At 35.5% G+C, this 27,309-nt stretch overlaps 1 protein-coding gene across 12 annotated transcripts in view; it reads right to left on the bottom strand.

The window, feature by feature from the left end:
- Nucleotides 1-27,309, bottom strand: part of Ankrd28 (ankyrin repeat domain 28) — a 189,438-nt gene that overhangs the window by 121,746 nt on the left and 40,383 nt on the right. For 3 of the 12 annotated variants that reach the window (XM_087182255.1, XM_013065344.3, XM_087182257.1), the window contains exon 2: nucleotides 9,773-9,845. The exons of 5 other annotated variants lie outside the window; for them this stretch is intronic. In XM_087182255.1, coding sequence (XP_087038381.1) covers nucleotides 9,773-9,790 — 18 coding nt within the window. In that variant the 5' untranslated portion in view covers nucleotides 9,791-9,845. Of the gene's footprint in view, nucleotides 1-9,772; nucleotides 9,846-19,144; nucleotides 19,357-27,309 lie in introns of all 12 variants that reach the window. 4 more of the 12 variants (XM_021243960.2, XM_087182256.1, XM_021243959.2 and 1 more) reach the window with 3 other exon arrangements.

Genomic DNA, 27,309 nt, shown 5'->3' with positions numbered 1-27,309 from the left:
TAAAGAAATTGACTCCATATTAACATTATGGTTTAAGCATAGCTCCAGAACATAAAAACCTATTTATTCAAAAAGGAAACTCCAGGGCCAGGGATTCAGCTAGCTCAGTGGTTCTGCCGCCTGCTTCACAAGTGCAAGGTTCTGAGTTCGATCCCCAGTACAGAAAGAAAGAAAGAAAACTCCACACCTGAAATACATCATAAACACACTTTCCTTTTGTCAACAATGGAAGCTGCTATGTAAAATTATAAAGGGAACTAAAGAATATGAAAAAAGCTCTAAACTATCTGAGTCATTACTTGAATTTTAAAATACTATGTTCAGTACTCAATATGTTGTCATCATTCTTCAGTTCAAAAAAGGGATGAATCATCTTGAGTGTTTCCCATACAATAGCTACTTTAGAACAGAAGTGTTACATGCAGTTCCAATTTGTATGTGAACTAACCAGTGTACACATCAGCTACTGATCTTTCTGTACTTCTGGGAATTCCTTGGATGACTCATGTAATTATTGCTTATAAAGGTAAACACTGGGTAACCATAGCAATTTATTTTTAAATTGAAAAATTTCCCCCTTTCAGCTTTTAAACTGCAGTAACTTGATACATTTACCCAGTGTCACCACACTGTAGAAACCAGAACGAATTGCAAATAACCTTTTCTTAATCTTCTTTAAAGAAGGGCAAAAATCATGTTTAAAATGTTACACTCTGATTTGTAACACTGGCACTAAAGTTTTTGCTGAAACAGCTACTAAAAGATACTTAACTATGCAAATAATAGATATAATTAGATTTCAGAAAATATGTTTATCTTGTGCCTGACGGGATATACATAATATGCTAAGGATGATGCTAATCATAGAACCTTAACTAAAAATTATACTAACAGGAGACTGGTGAGACAGGATATACAAAAGAACACAACTTTAAAGAAAATCTCTAATTCAAACCAGCAATCTAGTCTGAATGACGAGTGCTTTAATTTCCAACTATTTCTTAAAGTTATGAAGAAAATAATTTAACTTTCAAAAACATTACTTAATTATAATACTATTATTCACTTGCTAGGAGAATAGTTTTTCTACCTCTTCTATTTTTGGCATAGTAGATACTTTCTATGAAACTTACCTGTGCTATGTTTGGCATGTTAAATTTTTTTGTTAATTCTTTTGAAAGGATACAATTACTTTTCTTGAAACTCAAACTTAGCTGGGTGTGGCGGTGCTCGCCTGTAATCCCAGCACTTGGGAGGCTAAGGAAGGAGGATCACAGAGAGTTTGAGGCCAGCCTGGGCTACATCATGAGTTCAAGGCCAGCCTGAACAACATGGAGAGACCCTGTCTCAAAAAAACCAAACCAAACCAAACCAAATGACTGAAGTTCTTATCATAACTCTTTAATCCATACCTCCCTAGAAATCCATTTTACCTCCTGGTTTAACTCCAACTCACTGTATTCCTATTTATATGCTTTTCTAAAGGTCCCCTCAAGTGTCAGCTATTCCTGTGCTCCTGCTCATTATATTTTGGGAATGCCCCAAGTGTGTGTGCCAGGAAGAAGGAAGGTAGCATTCTTCTAGTCCCTCATTTCAGTCTTATATAAAAACATTGCTGCTTTTGAAGCATATAGCACTTAACTAGGTGAACTTTCTATTTCTTCTTGGCTGTAATTTGTCAAATCTCAATCCCCAGACTATCTGGATCAGAGATGTCTCAGTCATCTAGATGATTTCAATTCCTTCTAGATGACATTTTGAACATCATACTTAACTATTTAACAAACTTGACACAGTGATCGTCTCTACTTGGCCCTAATCAATAGAATGATTTGTATTATATAAAAAACCCAACTCTTGGCATTTTTTTTCCCTTGTAGTTTACCTTTTCTCACCATTAAGAATCACAGTGGAGGGCCAGGGATTCAGCTCAGTGGTTCCACTGACTGCCTAACAAGCTCAAGGTCCTGGGTTTGATCCCTGGTACCAAAAAAAAAAAAATTACAGTAGACACTTGAGTTACAACCAGGCTCACATACAAACAACTTGGGTTACAGGCAGAATTTTAGCTTTAACTTACAACCAAAGACTTGAGTTATAAACTGAATGCTGGTCTTTCCTATGTGGGGTTAACAGAGAAATCCTGGGCCACTGTCTTTCTAAGGACACTGAGGTCTGCCTGGAAGAAAGTGTGGCCTAACATTATACAGGGGAGAGACTTTGAAGGCTGTGTAGAGGAGCCTGAGCCTTCACTGACCCTGTGGTTGATGACACTGTCACTATAGAAGAGTCTACAGGCTTGCAGGTAGACAGTGGTGATGTTGAGAAACTGGTGGAGGAGCACTCAGAGGCACTGTCTGCAGAGAAACTTCAGCAGCGTCTGGCTGAGCAACAGAGAATGGCAGCTGAGGAGCTTTCTGGAGAGCAGGGGGGAGTATCGACAATCAGTGCAGCCAAGTTCTTCTGAAATAAAGGAAAGCCCAAAAAATGGACAGAGCTACAAACGTCTGTAGAGAAGACCCACCCAGAGTTTTACCCAGTCCTTGCATTCACTTGCTTAACGACAATGTCATGTCATACTACAGAATGGTGTTAAAGAAAAGACAGAAACAGACCACCTTAGACCAGTTTTTAGTTGTGAAAAGGATGAGACCTAGTGAGCCAGAAGCAGGTCCTAGTGGGCTTGACTCTTCCAAGGAGAGAAAGGACACCAGAGAGCCAGATTCCTGATGTTCTTATGGAAGGGGCCTCTCCTTCCACATAGTAACCACCTTCCATTCATCCTCCCTTCCTGCACACCAAAGATGTCACCTTGAATGGTGAGCACAGTATGAAAGTGTTGTTTCTGGTAAACTAGGCACATTTTATAACTTTTTGGTAAATACACTAGGAAAATTATTGGTGTTTCTGGTAAATTACATGCATTATACAGTTCTTTTATTATGAAAAGGTTAGTTTAGGGGTGGGTGCTTTGGGAGGTTCAGAACAGATTATGGGTATATTCATTATTTCTTAAGGGACAAATAGTCTTGACTTACAACCACCCTGATTATAACCAGCTCTGGCAAACAAAGTGAGTTTGTAAGTCAAGGGTCTACTGTAATCGCAACATCATAATAATGGAAGATACTCGGAGGGCTCCAGAAAATTTTTTAAGGGAAAGAAAATCAATAATTTATCTTAAAATGGACTAAATTTTTTTTGGGGTACCACGGATGGAACACAGGACCTTGCACTTGTGAGGCAGGCGGTGGCACCACTGAGCTAAATCCCCGGCCTAAAATGGACTAAATCTTATAAATGCCACTGACATAAGAAAAATGTCAAATGTAAAAAAAATAGTACACTATTATACTAACATACTAAATATTACACTAATAGTAAAATATGAAATGGTAAAAAGTACACCTTAATTTTGATTAACTGAAATGAAAGTTTTATCTCCAAATGTTTCTTATTAATCTCACTTTTCTCCTTCATGAAAGGAAGGGCAATTATTAGATACTGGGCAGATCCCATCTAGAATGATAAATGAGACTAGAACACACTCACCGAAGATAGCACAATGGTGAATCTAAAAACGATGCCATAAGAGTCAATAAGGTTGAAGGCATTTTGTCTGTGAAGAAGTCTGAGAAAATATGACAGCTTTAAAATATCTCAAGTGCTGTCACTGTAAAGTGATAACAAATCACACAGTTCTAGAGATAAAAACTAGAATCAATGAATAACAAACAGGGTAATAAAATCTGAAAATGGAAGAAGGTTGGCTACTCCCTTGGAGGAGGGATGAATATTCTAGGTAACCTGAATGGCTATTACGATTTAGGCCAGTAGTGATGAACCTATGGCATGCATACTGCAGAGGGCTGTTTGATATCACTGAAAGCTCTAAAAGGTTCACCATCACTGGTTTAGGGACTTGGTGAGCACTCAGTAAATTGTAACAACACACCTGCAAAATAGTTTTGTATCCTGATTTCACAGACAAAAATCTGAGCTGGACAGGAGCAAAATCACCAGGCTAAAAAAGAAGCAGAGAAAACTGGATGCTAATCCAGGCCCATCTGTCTCTAAAGCCAGGCTCTTCCCATATATCACAAAGCTAGGGTTAGTTAAATTAGCAACTGTTAAAGAAGCAAAGTGGGATTTTTAAGTTGACAAGAATCAAATATCCTTGGGTATAAAGTCTTGTTCAAAACAAAAGCACCAGAAATATTACTCCCTTCCATTTGTAGTAATATTTCCTAGTTTATGAATGTTTCACACCTCTTTTCCTAATGGTTCCTCATAGAAACGCTTTAAAGTTGGGGAGACATCCCCTAGCATTCCACTTCAGAAAAAGGACAACAAAGATGAATTATTTTAACTTCTGTTTTTACCTCCAAACATATTTGTATTTTCAATTTTTCCTTATGATCTTTCTTGCATTCAACAGTCATTTATTAAACCCTTCTTATAGGCCAGATTCCAAACTTCAGTGACTGTGCAGTTTGAAGGAGAGAGCTGGTGGTCCCATTGGAAAAAAGTTCATTCAAAAGTGTACCTAGCTTCTTAGCTTACTTTTATCAGTTCTGATTCCTTTCATATATAATTTTCATTTAGCACTCACTTTCCCTTGGCCTACAGAAAACTTTCCTGCCTCCTTAGCAAGGTGCTACTCCATTTTTAATCATTTCAACCCATTGCAATCTGGCTTTCTACTCACAAGCTGAAATTGCTCTAAGGTCACTAATGATAATCTATTGTAAAATCGTTCCCAACTACCCTGAAATACTGAAATGACCAATGACCTCTATTAAACTCTCTTCTTCCTGCTTCCAAAAAAAAATTTCACCTATTTTTCTAAGCTTTCTTTTTTGGCCCCTTTCATCTGGCTTTTCTTCTCCTACCTATTCTTTAAAATATTGGCCTCTTTTCAGCAGCTTTTATTCCTTTCAATTTACAATCTCCTTTTGGACAGTCTTGTGTCAACTTCAATTTATCATCTCTAGCCCACTGCCCCAAAGTAGTCTTTTTCTGAATTCCCATGTTGACTAACAGCAATGATATCACCATATACACTGAAACCCTACAGACAGTAGCCTTCCCTTTCTTCGTCTGCTACTTCTTCTAGTCACTAAGTTTGAAGCATTTTACTTATTATCCTCCTGACACTGACCTACTTCAGACCCACTTCAGTTCTCACCTAAGCTCGTACTACCTTCTAACTAGTTTCTCAATCCTCCTTCTTATAGTTCTAGCCATCATTGTACCAGATAAAGGTTCTTTTACAACCCTTTTTAGGAGTCCCCCTTGTCAAGAGACAAACAAGAGAGCCAGGTTTGGCTCAAGTACCACCTATCCACTCCTAGCCAAACATCCACTTCGGGAATTAGCACATGACTGACACTAGACAAGCTCTTCCCAGGACTTCACTTTCTTGCCAAAGGTGGCAGGATACTCTTTTTCAGAATTCTAGCAAGGTCAAATGTAAAATGAACTGCCCACAGAATGGGAGGAAAAAGGGAGAAAAAAAATTTTAAGGGTGGGGAGGACAGTCCTGAATCTGCCTCTGACTGACCATTTCTACTACTGACCAATAAATTTCCGTTTACATTTGAGTTAGATTTCTGTCATTTGTAACCTAAGGCTCTGATTAACACTTCTCTCCACCACAAGTCATTTTAAAAAATTAGAAATAAAATATTTGTCTGGCTTTACTCAAATTTTATTAAAGGACATCATCCTAATTACTTCTGCTATGGGGACCATTAATCCTGCTATATCGACTTTATTGGATAAGAAATGGCAACAGATTAGTAAAGCACACTCCTGGGTATACCTGGGTAGGTCATGGAGGTGTGACCCTGGGTACTATATATGGTCCTTGCCCCTTTCTCTCTGGCACTGTTCTCCTGTTCTGCTTTCCAGCCTCCATTTACTGAGCAGCTCTGCTCCTTCAAGTCCTTCCCCCATGATGTTTCTGCCTTGAAGCCAGCCAATGACTGACTGGAAATATAAGCAAATTATTTCCTCCTTTAAGCTATGGGTATCAGATACTGGATCTAGCAATGGAAGAAGTGACTAATACACAGTTACCCTGTCTTTAAGTTCCACATATCCAATGTGCTTGTTGCAATTCAAATATACCACGCCATTTCATGCAGCAATGCCTTTGTGTATGCTGCTTCTTGTGCTTAAAGAATGCTCTTCTACCTCCTTAGCCACAAAACATATAGCAGAGTTACATAAAACAAAGTGGAAATTACACAGTAGCTAAGTCATAATGGGCCTTGAAATCCACATTAAAACACATACACTTTAACCTGTAGATTGATGGATATACCGCTGAAAGATTTTAAGTCAAAAACTGACATATCAGACTTGTATATTAGAGAATTCACTGTGGATACAGTGTGAAGGATGACTTAAAAATGAGGTGAAACTAACAGCAGTGAAAACCGTTAGCGGCCTATTGCAAAAGTCTAAACCACAAGCCATGAGGGATAGTGACAGCAAAATGAGATGTCTTTTCAGTACAGCTGGGAGGAGGGGTAGAAAGTATGTGCGTGTGCATGTGCGTGTGTGTGTGTGCACGCCAACAGGTATCTACAGCAATAATAAACCTTTCACATTCTTTAACATTTTCACTGGCAAAAATAGGAAGTGATGTGAGGCTTCCAAAAATCCGTAACAAAATTTTGCTAAAACTTCACTTATAACATGAAAGCAACCTTAATGCTGAATATAACAATAATTTAAAATACATTATTATATTCCAGTGACCGTGAACCTTTTCAATGATACAAACAGCCTGCATCATATGAGCCATAGATTGCGAAATACAATGGAATACAAAGGAATTACAAGGGAACATACAATGGAATTGTATCTGATTTATGGAAACCTTTTTTTTTTTTTTGGTTACAGTGCTGAAGGTCAACCCACACTAGGCAAGCACTATACCACTGAACTACACTCCAAGTCCCCCTTTAAAAAATTTCTTAGAAAGCAGCAGAAGAAAAAAAAACCCAGAATACTTTTAAGGATGTTGTATAGAATGGAATACTACACACAAAATTATCTTAGTTATGTTTTTTTTTTTTTGGTACCAGGGATCAAACTCAGGACCTTGTGCTTGCGAGGCAGGCAGCGGAACCATTGAGCTAAATCCCCGGTATCTTAGTTATGTTAATAAAATGCTTTTTTAAAGCAACAAAAGTTAAGTCAATGGCAAGATTATGAAGAATTTACTGTTCATGATTTTCACTGTTTGTTTTTTTCTGAGGAACTTTACACCTTAGTCATGATCCTTATTTGCTAAAAGTAATCACTATCTTATTTGTAAGAAAAATATGGGAAAGAGGGATTAAAAGCTCACATTATTTAGACTTAATAAACACTGCCTTTATGAAGAGTCACTGCTAAAAAACAAATATACAAAGCCAAAGCCATTTAACTCATGACTCTGGGGAGCTTGGAATAGTTGGGCCTTAAAGGCAAATCAAGGCTGTTGAGACGCTGAACTTACTAGGGAGGGTACAGTAGCCTCTAAATAATCAATCCACAAATGCTATCAATTAGCTAGTGAAGAGCAGACTTAAAAAAAAAAGTAATTTTAGGTGCCTGTTTTTATGAACATGTTTTCTTCCCTGGACTGAAATCTCCATAATAAACTCTACAAAGACCTAGGTGTTCAACTTGTTCAAACAAGATAAATGTCAAAATCATTCTATAACTTAAAAAGCAGAGTTTGAATATTGTATCTGTGAAATTAAAAGGCTTCAATGAAGGTAATTCAATGGTTACTAGATAGAAGAAAAATGATCAAGGTTAGTTTTCAAAAACAGAGCTATCTGTGTTTTTTTTTTAACACTACACATTAAGAAACTGTTGTTTTATTTACATGCCATTTATAGCAGAGTATAACTTGTGTAGCTCAGTAGTAGAGTACTTGCCTCGCATGTGCAAGGCCCTGACTTTGATCCCCAGGAAAACACACACACACACACACACACACAGTAAAAACAACACCTAAAAAAAGTCAAAACATCTAAAATGTTTAAGGTAATGACTGAAGATTACATTAGAAAATAGTTATAGCTCTTAACCATTTCACTCATTTATAAGGACTTATATTTAAAATATGTGTATTTAATTTGATTATATCACAAGTGATGGTTATTTTACTAGTCTGAATTTGCTTATTTGTATTAATAACTATACCTACTATCTTAATTTCAGTATAAATTTTCAAATGGTTCCCTTAAGTTTAGAAGGGGTTTGCAGCAACCAATGCAAAAGCACCACCAAGTGGTAAAAATAATAACTGCAACTTACACAATGATCACAGCTAAAGCAGTAAAGTATTTCACTACTATGGATGGTGTCCAGCACACATTATTAGGAAAGAAATTGATGATATCTTCTATTTGTTACTATTTTTTCAATCAAATCTTTCTTTCACTATTGAAAGTTTGACCGTTTCTTGTCTTGTTTTTCCATATTGTTCATCTGTTATTCCAATGTTGGGTTTAGAAAAGAATTAGGACAGGCATTTAGGAAGATTCATCTAAAAAGATTCATTTATTAAGCCAGAGACTAGGAAACCATTTATGAGGGATGGAAATAAAAGTGTGTGAGGGGGTGAATTTCCAATTCAATTCTAGTCACCAACAGCCTCCCTAGGTAATGAGTTATCCTACATATTTAAAAAAACAAAAAATAAAAAACAAAGCAACCCAAGCCTTCCTGAAAAAAATGTCAGGAAAAGATTCACGATAGTTATACAGATGTTAGAATTTCTCAAGGGAACCCCAAAAGTGATCATTTACTCCAATTAAATGTTCTCAATATTCTGCTCCTCACCAGAAAACAGATGGATAAAATCTGTTTCTAACATAACAGCTTTCTAATTACCTCTTCTTTAAAAAAAAAAAAAAAAAAAGTGTACCCAGGCCTGGTGATACACGCCTGTTATCCGAGCAGTCAAAAGGTTGAGGCAGGAAGACTGCCATGATATTTGAGGCCAGCCTGGGCTACACAGTGAGTTCAAGACCAGCCTGAAATACACAGCAAGACCCTGTCTCAAAACAACATAAACAAAAATTAAAAAATGTTTAATATAGTCAGTTACTGGGCCAGAGTTTCTTCCTTTATGTTCTACAAATCTTTGAATATGTTTCATAAGAAGCCTAACAATACCGAAGTTATTAAATGTACATGATCTTTATCAGTGCCCACCAGACTAAGATTAGTTCTAGAGTTTGAGATTTTTAAGACTACCTTCACAAAAAATACTGGAATCATTCATATAATTGAGGTTTCCCAAGTGGTTACTAAATGCCTGATAATGTTTAAAGGATATGCCACATTTCACATGTAAGAGAATGAGCTATAAGCAAACTAATGCATCAACTGAACAAAATGATGAAAACATTTAGTAATTTAGAAAATATTTATTAGTTTTTAGGATAAAACCATACTAGTTGCAATACTGTTCATTATTTTAGCTATTTAATGTATTAATCACCAAGCTACAACAGAGATATTAGATTTATAAAACTCTGATGAAAATCAATTTGAATTATTAAGTTGCTATATGCTACACTTTCCCTTAACACAGGCCCACTATGATACATAAAATGTCTCCAATAAAGAATTGTGGTTGAAGCTAAGTACTTATTCATACAGCATTATGTATAAATTAGGAAGACACAAACAGCAACAAACTAACAAATTACAAGAGCTGCCTATATTACTGCAGAGTGACTACTAGAAAATAACCTACCATAAAAGGAATTCCCATACTATTTTCCTCTGGTGGAAGCAGTAGCTGTATTGTTTCACTTCCAATCACAGGCCTGTGGCAGAAAACAGATATCAAAAGCAAGAATATGCTGACCTTAGAAACAAATGGCTATATCATCAATAACTAGTACCCTGAGAAATCACTGATTAGATAAATAATATTTAAAACTTATTTTGAATTTTACTGATTCAGAATTTAGTCTTATCCTTCTATCAAGAGGGAAATTACTAATCTGTGTAAGATAATGTTTTTTAAAGGCTTTCTTTATATATGAACCAAGGGTCATTTCCAGAAGAGATTCAAGAAGTGAGGTTTGTTTCTGAATATTTCTAGCTACAAGTTTTTCTCAAACCTTACACACACACACACACACACACACACTCCTCCAAAAAACTCCTGTTCAAATATATTCAACTAAAAACATATCCAACTTCTTAGTATTATATATTTATCCATAGAATGTCTTAATCTAATTTACTCCCTATTAAATAAATAATTCAATTATACAATTTTTGAATATGTAAAACATTCATTTTAGAAATACGTATTTAATATTTCATACTATCTTCCACAGAAAAACACTGGTATTTTTCTATATATATACATTAACAAATTGGGATAACACACTGTTTAGTAACTTGCTCCCCCCCCACTCAATACAGATCTTACCCATGTCTTTAAATACTCTATACACACTTTGAATGACTGTATGAAGTTCTAATCAAAATATTGTATTGGGCCAGGGATTTAGCTCAGTGGTTCTGCCACCTGCCTTGGGACCTGAGTTCAATCCCTGGTACCAAAAAAAACAAAAAGCAAACAAAAAACTATTGTATTTAACAACTTTCCTAAGATTAAACATTTGGTTTGCTTCTGTTTTTTTCTGACTTAACTTTCCTAAGATTATATATTCTTTTTTTTGGTACCGGGGATCAAACTCAGGACCCTGCGCTTGCGAGGTAGGTGGCGGCACCACTGAGCTAAATTCCTGGCCCAGATTATATATTCTTATATGATAATTGTCCCAGAATAAAAATAAATCTACTAGTTAATTTTAGTCAAATGGCTTATCTTCAAATAAATAAAATTAAACCTAAAAAATTATGGAGCCATAATTCTTGGTTGTGATGAACTGGAAAGAACAAATGTCAGAATTAGATTCCCTGTTTAAAAAAATAACAAAAAAGATGCTGCCAACCACATTTTCTTAACAGTCTGAAAAAGTTATGAGTTTTTACCACCTTTGTCATAGCAACTACTTGCTAATATCTTTATATGCCTTTTTAAAATACAAGGAGATAGAAATCATCCTGTCCACTCTGGTGGAAGAAGGATGGCTATAGTTCCAAACATACTAAAATGTGTTATTTTTCCTTTGTAAAAATTATTTATGAACAAATTAATCATCAAAAATATTAGAAAGACCTTATTTGTAGTATATATTCTATAGTAACATGTGATAATATAATTAATTTGCCACTTAGAGGCAGCAAATACAAAAGAAAACCATTTCTCCAGTATTTCTACTTATGTTATTACCAATACAAAGTAGGCAAGTCTCATTTTAAACAAGGGTTTCAGGTATAAGAGTGAGGTCTATAGGCTGTGATAGCCTGTTATTACTACATTTACCAATATAATTTAATTGCCTCAAAAATTATGTGATTCTTGGCTGGCTGTGGTGGCGCATGCCTGTAATTCCAACACTCTGGGAGGTTAAGGCAGGAGGATCAAACGTTCAAGCCCAGGGCTGGCGATTTAGCTCAGTGGTTCCGGTGCCTGCCTCGAAAGTGCAAGGACCCCAGTTTGATCCCTGGTACTAAAAAAAAGTTCAAGCCCAGACTGGGCAACTTGGCAGGACCCTCCCTACTTCAAAATTTTAAAAAATCAAAAAAGAGCTGGGCATATAGCTCAAATATGAACACACTGGGTTCAATCCCCAGTACCACAAAAAATAAATGATAGTGACTTGATGCTTATCAAGCAACATGTAATTACAATATCTTATTCCACTGTATTTATATTAACCTACCTCAGGTAAAAATTCTATTTTCTTACTTTAACCAAATCCAGCTAGCATCTTACCCTACAGATGCTCAATAATCTCTCGTATTATTTCTCTTACCTGGATTTATAATACAGGGCAGTAAAAGACTAGTTTGAAAGCCTAAAGGCCAAAAAGATTATAGTTTCTCTGTGGGGGTAAGAAAATACATGCCCTCCCCTGCCCAACTGCTTTATTTTTCTCTCCTATGAAACAAGTTTTTGTGAGAGGAAAATTCTTTAGTGCCCTTCACTTATTCAACCCATTAGATAGTGACTGAAATATTTGTTACATCAAACAACTAGAAAGTGTAAAACATTTTCGTACAAAGTTATCACATAAAGTATGTCTCATGTTGGTGTAATTTATGTACAAAATTACTGAAGTGTTTTATGTTTAAAGATACTGAGAATCATGAGGCTCAGATCACAAGTGCATTCAAACTGAAATTAAACTTGCACATACACTAATAGATAAACTATAGAATTAAACACATCTGAAGATGAAAAATGCTTAGTCTTCCTGAGTGAGGATCTCCTTCAAGGGCAAGGGCTGTATTTCATTCACATTAGTATGGACACCTCTATTATTTTATGTTTAAGACATAAATAGCGATGAATATTTTCTCATGCATGAATATTTCACATACTGATGATTGTTTCATCAAAATTATCATGGTTTTCCCCCATTTATTTTTTTTCCAACTTGAAACAAAATTTTAGAGGTTAGAAAACTGACATCAGCAATTTCATATACTCCAACCTAATGCCAAGTATCTACGACATAAACATTCCCTAAGTGTTCATCCCTTCTACTAAGACTGAGGTAAAAAGTAAGCTATAAAGCAGTACAATAAGTGTTTTTTTTTGAGGGGAGGTACCAGGGATCAAACTCGGGACCTTGAGCTTGCAAGGCAGGCAGAGGAACAACCGAGCTAAATCCCCGGCCCATTTTAACAGACATTCTTGCATGTGCATGATGAGAGAGGAAGAAAAACACACATGCAATGGTACACGAAGCAACACAAGATACACCAATGAATGATTTCAGGAGAACTGATGAGCAAGCTGGAAAGTAAAATTCAATAGGATTCCTTTGCTACGTGAGTACTATACTAAGATTTGTGTATTTAAAGAAATAAAGTACCAGGAAAGCACTGATTTCTGCCTAGGATGGGAAATAAGGCAAGGCTATCTGTTCTTTCCACTCCTATTCAGTATCTCATGGCAAGATCTAGCCTTATAACAGGGCTAAGAACTAAAAGATGTACAAAATGGAAAGGAAAATATAAACCTGTCTTTATTAAGATGTTTGTCTCTGTAGAAAATTCCACGGAATCCATAAGTTTCTAGAACTAAATTATTTTAACAAACTCATAGATTATAATTATTTCTACATACTACCAATGAACAACTTCAAGACAAAATTTTAAAAAGTACAATTTATAACAGCACCCAAAAACCTGAAATACTAAGGTATAAATTTAACAAAATATGTACAGACTCTCTACACTAAAAACTACAAAATATGGACTGAGGATGTAGCTCAGTAGTAGAGCATTGCCCAGCAAGCTTAAGGGCCGGGGTTTAATCCTTAGCACAGGGGGGAAAAACCTACAAAATATTAGTGAAAGAAATCAAATACTTAATAAATACATTAAATCCTCGAATTATGAAGGAGTTTTATTCCGGGAGAACATTCCTGAGTCTGATATGTTCATAATTTGACAAAGTAAGTCTTAGCCATACACCTGTGACTGTTCAAAACCTGAATGTTTGTTAAGTTGGGGAAAGAGATATATGATGCTCATGGATGGGAATACTCAACATTCTCATAATATCAATTTTTCTCATTTAATCTACAGATGAAATGCAATCTCAACCAAAATCTCAATGGGATTTTTGGGCAGAAGTCAGTAACAGCAGATTCAAACATTCATATGGAAAGGCAAAAGAACTAAAAGAACCAAAACAGTTTTAAAAAAAAAATTTACTTGGAGAGTCACATTATTAGAAAGCTATGGTAATAAAGACAGTGTGACAGGACCCAGAAGGAAGCTCCCCACCTCCATCCCAGGCTCCTAGGGCAGAGAAGCTCAGCTGGTCCCAGAACCCAGAAGAAAGCTCCCCCACCACCATCCCAAGCTCCTAGGGCACAGAAGGTGAGCTGTGTGGGCACCAGAAGCAACCCCCTCCCCCCCGTGGAAATGAGAAGACACATAAACAAGTCTCAAAAACAGACTTCCAGATCACCTACAGCAACCCCAAAGGGAAACAAGATGGAACAATCTGATACTCAACCACCTGGACTCTCTGAACTGGCAACAAAAGAGGATCTGGGAAAAATGAAATCAGAAATAATTACTCAGATAACAGCAAAGATTGTGCTCATGGTGCAAGACATGATTAATAAATCTAGAGAGGACACAGATTAAAAAAATAAGAGGATCTGAGGAACATGATGGAATCCCAACATAGGAAACATGTTTTATGGAATCCATAAAACAGATACAAACAGATTTCCAAGAGATTAAAAACTCCATTGAGAGTCTGCGGAGCAGAATGAACCAATATGAGGATAGAATTTCACATATAGAAGATAAGATTGCAATTAGTGTCCAGGAAAAGAAAAATTGCTTTAAAATTGTAAGGGATCACGAGAAATCAATCCAGCAGCTGCTAGACAATGCAAAGAAGAATAATATAAGACTGACTGGAGTCAATGAAGAAAGAAGAGAGTGTAGATGACATAAAAAAACTGTTCACAGAAGTGATGACAGAAAACTTCCCAAGGAGGGTAAAAGAACTTGACATACAGATAAGTGAGGCATATAGGACTCTAGCTAGCTTTAATCAAAAAAATCTACACATAGGCATATAATAGCTAGGATTCCAGAAATCCAACAGAAGCACAAAATTCTACAAGCAGTGAGAGAAAAGAAACAAATCACATTCAAAGGAAAGCCCATCAGAATTACAGCAGACTTCTCAATGCAAACCCTCAAGGCAAGAAGAGCTTGGAGTGATGGATTTCAAGCCCTAAAGGAAAACAGCCTCCAACCCCGATTGACTACCCTGCAAAACTATCTTTCAAAATGAATGGAGAAATAGGATGCTTTCATGATAAAGAGCACCTCAGGAACTTCATGAATACCAAACCGGCACTCCAAAAAATTTTAGACAATACCCTAGGAAAAGACAATGAGGATCACAACTCCAGGAAACCTAGCAGAATGAATCCATTGGGCGTGACAAATTAAATGCAAAGGGGGAGAATCCAACAAAAAGAAAAAGTCATGACAAGGCTTTTAAAACTTCTGACTTCATCTCCCTAATGAGTGTATAATCCAATCTTATTATTGTACTGATTAGTATTTTTCTGATTCTAGAATTGCACATCATTCCTTGTGCTATACTGGCTATTTATTATCTTATGTCTATATTTTAATTGGGTTGTCTATTAGTGAGCTCTAAGAATTCTTTATATATTCTGGTCATAGGTTATATGCATTGTAAATATGGTCTGTTTAAGGACTACTTTTCATTTTAATGATGTCATTTGAAGTTCTAAATTTTGATGGAATCTCATTTATCAATTTTCTTTTATACATCATGTTTTTTGTATCCTAGGTAGTTCTTGCCTACCCTGAATTCATAAATATTTTCCCTTATAATTTCTTCTTAAAGTTTTATACTTTTTAGGCTTTCTTATTTAGGTTCATAGATCCCTTCAAGTTATTTTCATGCATGGAAAAAAAGGGTTGAGGTTAATTTTTTATATATGGATGCCAGGTATTCTAGTGCCGTTTGCTGAAGACACTATCTCTTCCTCGGCTCTTGAATCGAGTTTATATTCTATAAAATGCTAATGTTAAATAATCTTTCAAAATTCAGTGGACCATATATATGTGGTTCTATTTCTAGATTCTCTGTTTTATTCCAATGATCTATATATCTTTCCTTATACCAACACTGTCTTGATTACTGTAGCTTTAGAAGAAGTCTTAAAATTGGGTGCTAAACATCTTCCAACACTGTTTTTGGTTTTGTTTTTGGCTTTTCTGGGTCCTTTGTACTCCTACATAACTTTTAAATTTCAATATCCAATTCTTCATTTATAGCAAGTATATACACAGACCTGAATTTTTATATGTACCTTGTGTTTTCTAATCCTGCTAAATTCAAGTACAAGTTCTAGGGGTACCTAGAGATTTCTTAGTATTTTCTCTTTAGATGATTATTTCATCTACATATAAAGATTTTGCTTCTGCTGTGCCAATCCTATCCTAGTTGTGTCATTTTATTGCCAGACTATTTTGGTTTAGACCTATGTTTCCAAGTCTAATGGACAGATGAAGAGTAGGCATATATGCCCTTGTTCCCCACTTTAGGGAGAAAGCATTGTATCATCTCCATTCATAGAAGGAGTTTTTGTTGGAAGTATGGAGTACATGTCTTTGATCTGTTGAAAAGGTTCTGTTCTGCTTCTAGTCTCCTGATAGCTTTTACCATGAACAGCTGTAGAATTTAGTCCAATACTTTTTCTCCAACTAGTGACAGGATCATATGGCTTTCTCCTTTCCTCTGTTAAAATGATTACTTTTGGGAATGGATCTTCCAATGCTGAACCAACACTGCCAGCCCTATAACAAAACCACTTTCTACATCCTGCCAGATCTGACTTCTAAGAGTTTGTTTTGTTAAACAAATTTCTATCTATGTTCATACTTTTTTCTTCTATTATCTTTATCCAGTTTTAGGATTAGCACAATGTTGAGTTCCTAAAATGAGGGGAGAAGTGTTCCTTGTTTGTTCTGCTTTGTTTGATATAATTTATCAGTTAAAATGTTTATGAGTGTGCTGTTGTCATACAGGTAGGTTTTCAAGCTAGGAATATACTTTCTTTAATAGGTGCTATTCAAATTTTATATTTCCTGCAGAGCCAGTTTCATTAATTTGTCTTCTAAGTTACTTCTTAGAAGTTGTCAAATTTATTTCAAAAAAGATTTTTGTAATATGCATTCTATATCTTCTAAATTCTGTAAAATCTGTGGTAATGTCTCCTAGATCTTAATATTGTAATTTAAAAAATAGAAATAAAAATAAATAAATAATGTATAACTGATATTGTGTAACAGGAAGAAAAGGTCTAAAGGAGCAGGGGAATTGGGAAGGGTAGGGGAAGGGAAAAAAGGAAAAGGAAAAAATATGAGAAGAGGAAAAAAATGGAAACAAGGTCTTTGCAAATAGGGAAGGGTGGAGGGGGTGAAGGGAGGGCAAGGGAAGGGGGAGAAAAATAAGAACCAAGAGACTCATGTAATGGTACAAGATCCCAATGATGAATGTAACTGTATTTTATACCTAAAATGTACCAATAAAGTTAATGGGGGGGGACGACAGGGTGACAGAAGAAAGTGAGTCCTATAGACCCAACAGAAAGGGAAAAGGGGTCTAGAAATAGATTCATACAAACATAGTCAATAGATTTTTGACAAAGTACAAAGGCAATTCAACAAAGAAAGAATAATCTTTCCAACAAATAGTCCCAGAATAAATAATCCATTTGGAAAATGGGAGAAAGAGGTATATCTTTCCATAGTTGTAAAATCTTTAGGTATAAATGAAATATTGTTGCTTGGCTATTGTAAGGGGAACAAGATGAATTGGGGATGATGTGGATAGAAATGAAAGGATTTAAATCCTTTTTGTTCCTTTTAGTTGTTTAAAATTTAAAAGTTACAGAGATGAATCTTGTACATACCAATGTTAAGATTACACAGAATACTCCATCAATAAATAACTAAAATGTATGAAGATACATTTTACTCTTCTACTGGGGGTAGGAGTGTGGAGCAGTGGCATCATGCCTGCCTCACAAGTACAAGGTCCTGAGTTCGATCTCCCATACCAGGAAAAAACAAAAACAAAAAAAACTTCTACTTTTCGTCCAACACAAAGGTTACCAAACTAGTTAAATAAGAAATCATTAGGATTAGAAATCATTAAGAGTACAGTCTGGGAATCTAATTTTAAACATATGATTCTGCTACCTTTATTTTATTTTCTTTTAGAGACAGGGTCTCACTATGTAGTACAGGCTGGCCTTGAACTTTGTAGGATTCTCCTGCCTCAGCCTCTCGCATGCTCTGGGATTACAGTAGTGCACCACCACACCTAGCCCTCTTTTCTTCCCTCCCTCTCTCTTTTTGAGACAGGGTTTCAGTATGTATGCCCCACTGGCCTGTAACTTGCAGTGATCCTCCTGCCTCAGTCTCCCAAAGTGCTGAGATTATAGGCAAGCACCACCACGCCCAGCTTTGTGCACCACCACGCCCAGCTCTGTTACTGTAATTTCTGTATGAACCAAGCTTGTGGTTCCATGAAAAACAAAAGAATGAATTTGGGACCAAAGGAGGAAGTTATGTAGTTTTATTGGAAATAGTAAGAGAAAGCTTAAGGAGATGTTTCAGAGTGGAAATCCAATGGGGATTCCTGTCCTGATCTTGTAAGGAAAGTGTGGGAAAGGGCTTGAGTTCAACTACTGCAAAAGAAAACTGATTATCTTGCATTTGTTTCTCTAGGTCAGGTTTGAAATCCAGGATTCAGGGGCTGGGAGGAGTTGTTAATTAATTTAGCACTTCCTGATAAGACTCTTCTTCCTGGAGGGAAGAGTTCTTATCTCTATTTTCATCCCAACCTTTTATGCTTTGTCCTTTTGTTTTCCTTTACACTTTTAAATTTAACTGGCTACTTGTTTAACTCTTCCATCCTACTGTATCTTAGGCCTAACTGCCTACTTATAATAACTATACTAAGTTACTATAATTCTGATTCAGAAATAAGGCTTAAAACCACAGGTTGGGTATTGTTACTACATGCAAGGCAAGTGCTAGCCAAACAGAACTGATACAACCAAAATACACCCTGCTCTTAGACACAATCAAGATATACTGATCAGTATACAGAACATTATAATTCGATCACACGCTGGAGGAATAATTATTATAATAGCATATTATTAATTATTCATTATTATTATAGCACAATTATTATTGTGCTAACCCACAATGAAAACAATACATAAAGGGAAACATGATGGATCAAGTTAGTATTTGCACAGATCAGTATTATCACTAAGAATGGAACAAAATATCATCATGTGTGCACTTGCTGTACAGAAATATATATGTAAATGTGTACATATACAAAGTCTACCAAAAAATGTAAACACACTTCAGGAAAAGAAAAACTTGTATAAATATTTTAATAGTAAATTTATCGAGACATCATGAGATTAAGACAATTTACCTTTGGCCTCTACAATTATAAGAGGTGCTCAAAGTGGTGGCCATTAACTTCTGTACATTTATTAGTAAGGGGAACTGCTGCTTGGGTAATCTTGGTCATTGAGATTGCTGCACATGCATTTTCAATTTCTTCTCTAAGGGCCGGCAGTGTAGTGGGTTTTCTGCAATATATGACATCCTCTAGGGTCCCCCACACGAGAGTAACACCATCTGCTGAAAAAACATCAGATTACTTTTCTTTTTCTGAAGTGTGTATACATTTTTTGTGGATTGTACATATATAGACATCAACCTATAATATACATAATATATACAATAAATTGATAGTTGACTGTTATTTACTTTGACACGTGAATTACTAGAGTTTATGATATAATCTTGCTTTACAAGAAAAAAAGCTAAATTTAATCAAATCTAAAGCTACCAACACACAGAAAACAGTAGATAGAGGAATATGTTAAATGATACCATATGGATACAATCAGCCAAGCTAGAATGTAGAAAATCCTGTGAAGCAAATAAGCCTCTTCAAAAAATACAGATTTTCTAAAAGACAGCAGGAAGTTCTTACAGAAAAAAACTTAAATATATAGCCTCTCGAGCACCTAGAATTAAGACACGTGGAAAACTACTCGGTGAATTTAAAAAAAAAAAAAAAAGCAGTAGATCTCTAGGAATTAGAAGGGAGCCGACAGAAAAATTAGAAATTGTAGAGATTGTGTAGAAAAGAAACAAAACAGAAAAAAAAAAAAAAAAAGAACAAAGCAGTCAGCAAAGGAACTTCAGCTCTCTGGAAGGGGGGATCCGTCTCCACTAACACAAGGTGCCCCAGGAAGAAATAACAAATGGGGCCTGTAGTTCTAGCTCCAAGAAAAGCCTGTAATAACTGTAAACTTATAATGTTAAAAATTACAGCAGACTTCTAAACAAAATTTTCAAGGCCAGAAGAGCTTAGAGTGAAGTGTTTCAAAAAAGAAACAACTTCTAACCCAAACTGATATATACTGCAAAAATATCTTTCAAAGTTGATGGAAAAATAAGGTCTTTCCATGACAAAGAGCACCTTAAGAAATTCATGACCACCTAAACAACAATCAAAAAAATCTTCCAGGAATCATAGAACATGACAATGAAGCCAATAATACAATAAAGTCTAATGGAATGAATACACCAGGCAGGGTGAACAGTTAAGCAGAAGAGGGAAAAAAGGAATCAGCAAGAGGAAAATAATGCAATAACAGCAACAATACCTTTCAGCAATAACTCTTAATGTAAATGGTCTCAATTTTCCAATCAAAAGACACAGAATAGCAGATTGGATTAAAACAAAACCCAATCATATGCTGTATACAAGAAACATTTAATTCAAAAAGAAATTCACAGACTAAACATTAAAGGAAGGAAAACAATATTCCATACAATGAGAGCCCCAAAACAAGGAGTAGCCGTCCTATTTTCACACAAAGTGGACTTCAAGCCAAAACGAATCAACAGGAAAGAAGGTCACTACATATTGGTTAAGAGAACAATTTAATAGGAAGAAATCACAGTTACAAATATATATGCAACAAACACTGGTGCACCCAACTTCATCAAACAAACACTCATGGACAAAAATATCAGATAAACATGAACTCAATTATATTGGGGAACCAACTATCACAAATAGATCAACTAGAAAAAAAAAACCCAACAAGGAAATACTGGAGTTAAATGATACCTTTGAACAAATGGACTTAATAGATATCTACAGAGTGTTGTATCCATTGTGCAATTATTACAGATAGCTAAGTTAGAATAGAAATATAACAGGCAGTCAGACAGGGCTGAGTCAAGACAAAACGTGAAAACACAATACAACCCTGGCCAGAGACATGAGCTGGGGGCCAAGCTTCAAGAAAAAGGACCAAAAGGACCAGGCCTACACACTTCCTTAAAGGATGAGATAATTGCTAACACCTCCTCTGATGAAGTCTAGATAGGCATCAGTCACCTCAGTGGGTAACCAAGATCCCCAGATCCATTACCTACCTGAGAAGTTCTTTGTTCTTTTCATGTACTCTTGCTACATGACTTGCTTCCCCCTTGTATCACTATTACCTAAGTGACTATACTTGTGAATTTATTGGTCAAACACAGCTGTAACCCACATTGTATCCATGTGGGTTTTCTTCTACAAAACTTCACTGTACAATGGGGTCCCTGGCTACCCAGTCGGGACCCTTTTTGTCCCTCTGAGACAGAAGCTATCTCTCAATAAATTCTTTCTACTCTTAACTTCCGCTGTTCCTAGAATTCATTCTGATTTTACAGAACACAAGCTTGGTTGTATCAGACATCATCTAACAGGTTAGGAGATATAATTTTTTCATATTTCATCTCCTATATCACAATGATTTGGTAATAGAAATTATTCAAACACATAGAAATTAAACAATGTATTCTTCAACAATCAATGGAAGAAATTAGTTCCTAGAATCAAATGATAATGCCAGTATAAAATAACAGAATTTACAGGACACAATGAAGGCAGTCCTAAGAGGGAAGCTGATAGCTGTGAATGCCTACATCATAAAAACAGAGCAAGCTCCACTAAAAAAACATAAAGATGTACCTCCCAGTCCTAGAAAAACAAGAACAAGGCTGGGAATTTAGCTCAGTGGTTCCACTGCCTGCCTCGAAACACAAGGTCCTGAATTTGATCCCCAGTACAAAAAAAAAAAAAGAAAAAAGAAAAACAAGAATAATCCAAATCCAAAGCTAACACAAAGAAGGAAGTTATAAAGAACAGAGCAGAAGTTAATGTAATGGAAACTAAAAAAAAAATATATATTATTAATGAGTCAAAGAAGTGGGTCTTTAAAATAAACAAAATAGATAAACCCTTACTCAATCTTGCCCAAAAAAGAAAACACCCAAATCAATGCAATTAGCAATGAAAAAGGGAAAAATCACAACACTGCTGATATTCAGATTATTACTACTAACTACTCCGAAAACCTGTACAGACTCCAGAAGCAATACGTAGATTCCTAGATACATAAATATTACCAAATTGAAACAAGAAGATAAAAGATTCTCAATAATCAAGTAACAGGCAATGAAACTGAAGCAATAAAAACAAATGAACAAACAACAACAGTAAAAAAAACTGATTAAGAAAAGCCCAGGACTGGATAGACTCTGAATTCTACAAGAACTTCAGGGAAGATATGATGCAAAAATTTCTCAAACTCTTCAATAAAATTGAAGGGGAAGGAGTATTTGCAAACCCATTCCTGGAAGTTACCATTACCCTGATTCCAAAACCAGTCAAAGACACAAAAGAAGAAAACTGTAGCTCAATCTTTTTTTTTTGGTACCGGGGATCAAACTTGGGTCCCTTGCCCTTGCGGGGCAGGCAGCAGAACCACTGAGCTAAATCCCCAGCCTCTCAATCTCCTTAATGAACACAGATGCAAAAATCCTTAACAAGATACTGGCAAACTGAATGAAACAAATCATCAAAAGATCATATATCATGATCAAGTAGGCTTTGTCCAAGGATGCTCAGATGGCTTAACAACGTAAATCAATAATACATGATGGCATCAACAAATGCAAAAAAAGGCTTTTAACAAAATCTAACACCCATTCATGATTAAAGCCCTGAATAAAATAGTATAGAAGAACCTTATCTCAATCTGATAAAAGCTATTTAGGACAAACCTACTGCCAACATCACACTGAAGGCAGGAAAGTTGAAAGCTTTCTTTCTAAAATCAGGAATAAGATGTCTATCACTGCTATTCAATACAGTACTTGAAACACTGGCAACAGCAATCAGGCAAGAGAAAGAAACAAAAGGGATATATATGTATGGAAAAGAAAGAACTGAAATTATCATTATTTGCAGATGACATGGTCCTTTATATACAAGTTTCCAAAATCTCCACCAGAAGACTCTTTGAATTAATAACCAAATTAAGCGATGTAGCAGGATACAAAATCAACAGCATTCTTGTACAATGATAATGAACCCACTGAGAAAGAAATTAGGAAAATAATTCCATTCACAATTGGATCAAGAAAAATTCAATATTTAGGAATTAACTTAAGGAAGTGAAAGAACTCTCTATAGTATCCTAAAGGAGGAGACTAAAGAGGAGATCAGAAAATGGAAAGCCATCCCATTCTGGATAGGCAGAACTAATACTGTCAAAATGGCCATAATTCTAAAACTGATACAGATTTAATCCAATCCAAATCAAAATACTAACAGCATTTCTCACAGAACTAGAAAAAGCAATCTTAAAATTCATATGGAACCAGAAGAGATCCAGAATAGCAAAAGCAATCCTGGGCAAAAGGAACAAATATACAATCCCTGATTTCAAGTTTTATTTCAAAGCTACAGTGCTAAAAACAGCATGGTACTGGCACAAAAACACACATGTGGATCAATGGAACAGAAGAGAGGATGCAGAAACAACCCCAGGCAATCCAGCCATCTGATCTTTTAAAAAGGGCCCAAAACATACACTGGAGGAAAGAGAGCCTCTTTATCAGCACATGATGCTGGAAAAACTGGCGATCTACATGCAGAAGATTGAAATCTAGACCCATATCCCTCACTCTGTACTAAACTAAAACAGAAATGGATCCTTGATCTAGATATTAAAACAGAAACACTTAACCTGCAAGATAAAAAAGGCAAAACTCTTGAAGACAGGCGTAGGCAAGGACTTTCTGAACAGGACCCCAAATACACACACACAAAAAATGAAATCAAGAAACAACAAAAGGGATTACATATATCAAATTTTAAATCTTCTGCACAGCAAAAGAAATAACCAACACAGTAAAAAGGTAACTTGCCTACAGAATGGGAAAAATTTTTGTCAGCTACATCTCGGGCAGAGGACTAATACATAAAATATATAAAGAACTAAAAAAAAAAAAAAATTAAGACTCACCAAAATAAAAGACCCAATCCATAACTGGTCAACTGAAATGAATAGACACATCTCAGAAGAAGTACAAATGACCAATAAATAGATGAAAAAAATGTTCAATATCTCTGGCCATTAGAGAAAGGCAAATTAAAATAACACTGAGATCCCATCTTACTCCAGAAAGAATGGCTATCATCAAAGAATTAATAACAAATGCTAGGAAGGCGGCAGAGAAAAAGAAATCCTTCTACATTTGGGTAGGAATGTAAACTAGTACAATCACTATGGATTCATATGGAGATTTCTCAAAAAACTAAAAATAGAAATTACATTTGACCTACCTATTTCTCTTCTAGTTATCTTTTCGAAAGAGTTAAAAACATCATATTACAGTGATACATGCACACCAATGTTTATTGCAGTACAATTCATAATAGCTAAATCTTAGAAGTGGCTTACATGAGATGCCCATCAACAGATGAATGGATAAATACGGTATTTGCACACAATGAAGTATTACTCTTCTATAAAGGATATACATTTGAATCATTTGTAGGAAAATGGATGCACCTCGAGACCATAATGTTAAGTGAAATAAATCAGACACACAAGTTTACTGCATGGTTTCTTTTAGATGAGAAACCCAAAATATAAACAAATTATAGAGCAAAACAGAAGATCATAGGAAACAAGGACACAGATCTTTTGCAAATGGGAAGAGAACCAAGAGATGGAGGGAGGGGGAAAGATAATAAAAAGAACTAAGATGTGTTATGTACATACAGCAACTCCATATAATGAATGTAATCATTATGTACTGCAAACATTTACTCATAAAAATAAAAAATACAGAAAGAAAAGAAAAAAAAATCAATCGCACACATTGTTTCAAGTTCGTTTCGGACTAGGCATTATACTTCAATGGTAGCACATGTTTAGCACGCTAGGTTTGATTGCAGCGTGTGTGTGTCACATATACAATCTTGTTTAGATGTATTCTAACAAACTAACCTTCAAAAGACATCTGACACACTGGAAATAAAATTCAAACTGAAATTGTTTTAACATACTAGAGAAATGGGGCTGGGGATTTAGCTCAGTGGCACCACGCCTACCTCAAAAGCACAAGGTCCTGAGTTTGATCCCTGGTACCAAAAAAAGGAAAAACAACTATAACAACAACAAAAAACGTACTAGAGAAATGTTGGAGAATGGAAAAATGTTAATGATTTCTGCTATGTCCTTTCTGAATGTTTAAAAGAATTATATTAAAATTTAAAGCAATAAAATCAATTATATAACTGATTTTCAAAAAGATTAATGCAACTATTATATTCATTGATAATATTTCAGAAAGAGAATACTCTCCCCCCACCCAAATGTTACAGTAGTTAGGTCTAAATTTAATCAGCCAATTCAGCACAACCAACATTTTAAAGATATTCTTCATCACGGAGTCTTGTGCTATTTACTGTAGGATGTTTAGCAAAATCCAGACTCCAGTTATGCCAGTAGCATAACCCATTCCCAAATGTGATGTCTGGAAATGTCTGTAAGATACTGCCAAAAGGCCACTGACAAGGTATTTGTCCCCTGTTAAGAAACACTGAACTGATTTAATGATTTTTAAGAATGGTGAGGTCACTATAAAAAGCAAAAGAAACCTAGTAGCTATCTTCTTCAACTTGAATAATGCATGCTAGACTAGCAATAGACAAGAGATGTCTTCTTTATCTTTTTGTTTGTTTGTTTTTTTCTTTTTTTTGGTACGGGAGATGGAGATCAAACTCCTCGGGACCTTGTGCTTTCAAGGTAGGTAGGCAACGGAACCACTGAGCTAAATCCCTGGCCCACGTCTTCTTTATCTTAATACCAACACATGGCTTATATATGTGAATAAGAGTTAATTGGTTAAAAAAATGAACGTGTACATTTCTTTACTTTAAAATACACTATTTTATGCAAAGTAGGCTTTTAATGACCTAAACATTATATCCATTTACAGTCAGTTCACACAAAACAGTCAAAGTAACATCACAAAATACGGCAGAGTAAGGAACTATAAAAAACTCTATGTGAGTACATAAAAATCAATATTAAAAATCAGTACCTTTTTTTATATGCCAATAATGAAAAAGAAATCAGGAAAACAATTCCATTCACAACAGTTTAAAAAAAAATAACTAGGAATGAACCTAATCAAGGAGGTTGAAGATCTCTAGAAGATGGAAAGACCTCCCATGATCATGGATTGGCAGGATTAAATATTGTTAAAATGGCCACATTACCAAAAGCAATCTGAAGAGTCAATACAATTCCTGTTGAAATTCCAATGACATTCTTCACAGAACTAGGAAAACAATTCTAAGATTTATATGGAAACGTGAAAGACCCAGAATAGCCAAAGCAATTCTGAGCAAAAAGAACAGCACTGAGGGCATCACAATACCCAACTTCAAAATATATCACAAAGCCATACTAACAAAAACAGCACTGTTACAAAGACACTTCTCAGATGAAGAATTAGAAATGGCAAATAAATATATATAAAAAAATTCAACATCACTGGTCAATTGTGAAATGCAAATTAAAACAACACTGAGGTTCCATCTCACTCCAGAAAGAATGGCTACTATTAAGAAATCAACCAATAACAAATGTTGGAGGGGCTGGGGGAAAAAGAAACCCTTCTCCACTGTTGGTGGGAGTGTAGACTGGTGGAATCACTGTGGAGATTCCTCAAAAAACTAAAACTAGAGGTTCCATTTGACCCAGCTATACCTCTTCTTGGTATCTTCTTGAAAGAATTAAAAGCATCATACCACAGTGATACATGCACACCATATCTATAGCAGCACATTTTGTAACAGCTCAATCTTGGAAACAGCACAAATGCCCATCAACCAACAAGTGGATAAAGAAGACATGTGTGTGTTTTAAAAAATATTAGAGTACTATTCTGCCATAAAGGAGGATGAGTTTCAGACCAATATAGCTAAATGGATGGACCTTGAGACCATACTCTTAAGTGAAATAAATTGGACACACATGTTTAAATATTGCATTGTTCTCTGGTATGAGAAACTAAAAGTGGAAATAAGGACTGAAATGTATAATGAATGTTGGGAAATGGGAAGAAAGTGTTCAATTGGGAAGGGGAACAAGGGAGGAGGAAAGAAAAAAGGGACAAAAAAAAGAAAATAGAAAAAAATGGAAACAAAGCTTTTGTACA

This window comes from Heterocephalus glaber, unplaced genomic scaffold, assembly GCF_053883595.1.
Source record: "Heterocephalus glaber isolate CG9 unplaced genomic scaffold, H.glaber_assembly_v1.0 deba00001472, whole genome shotgun sequence".
In the NCBI taxonomy this organism is placed as follows: domain Eukaryota; kingdom Metazoa; phylum Chordata; class Mammalia; order Rodentia; family Bathyergidae; genus Heterocephalus; species Heterocephalus glaber.
The sequence above is the reverse complement of the archived record's forward strand: the minus strand, read 5'-3'. Positions and strand labels throughout refer to the sequence as shown.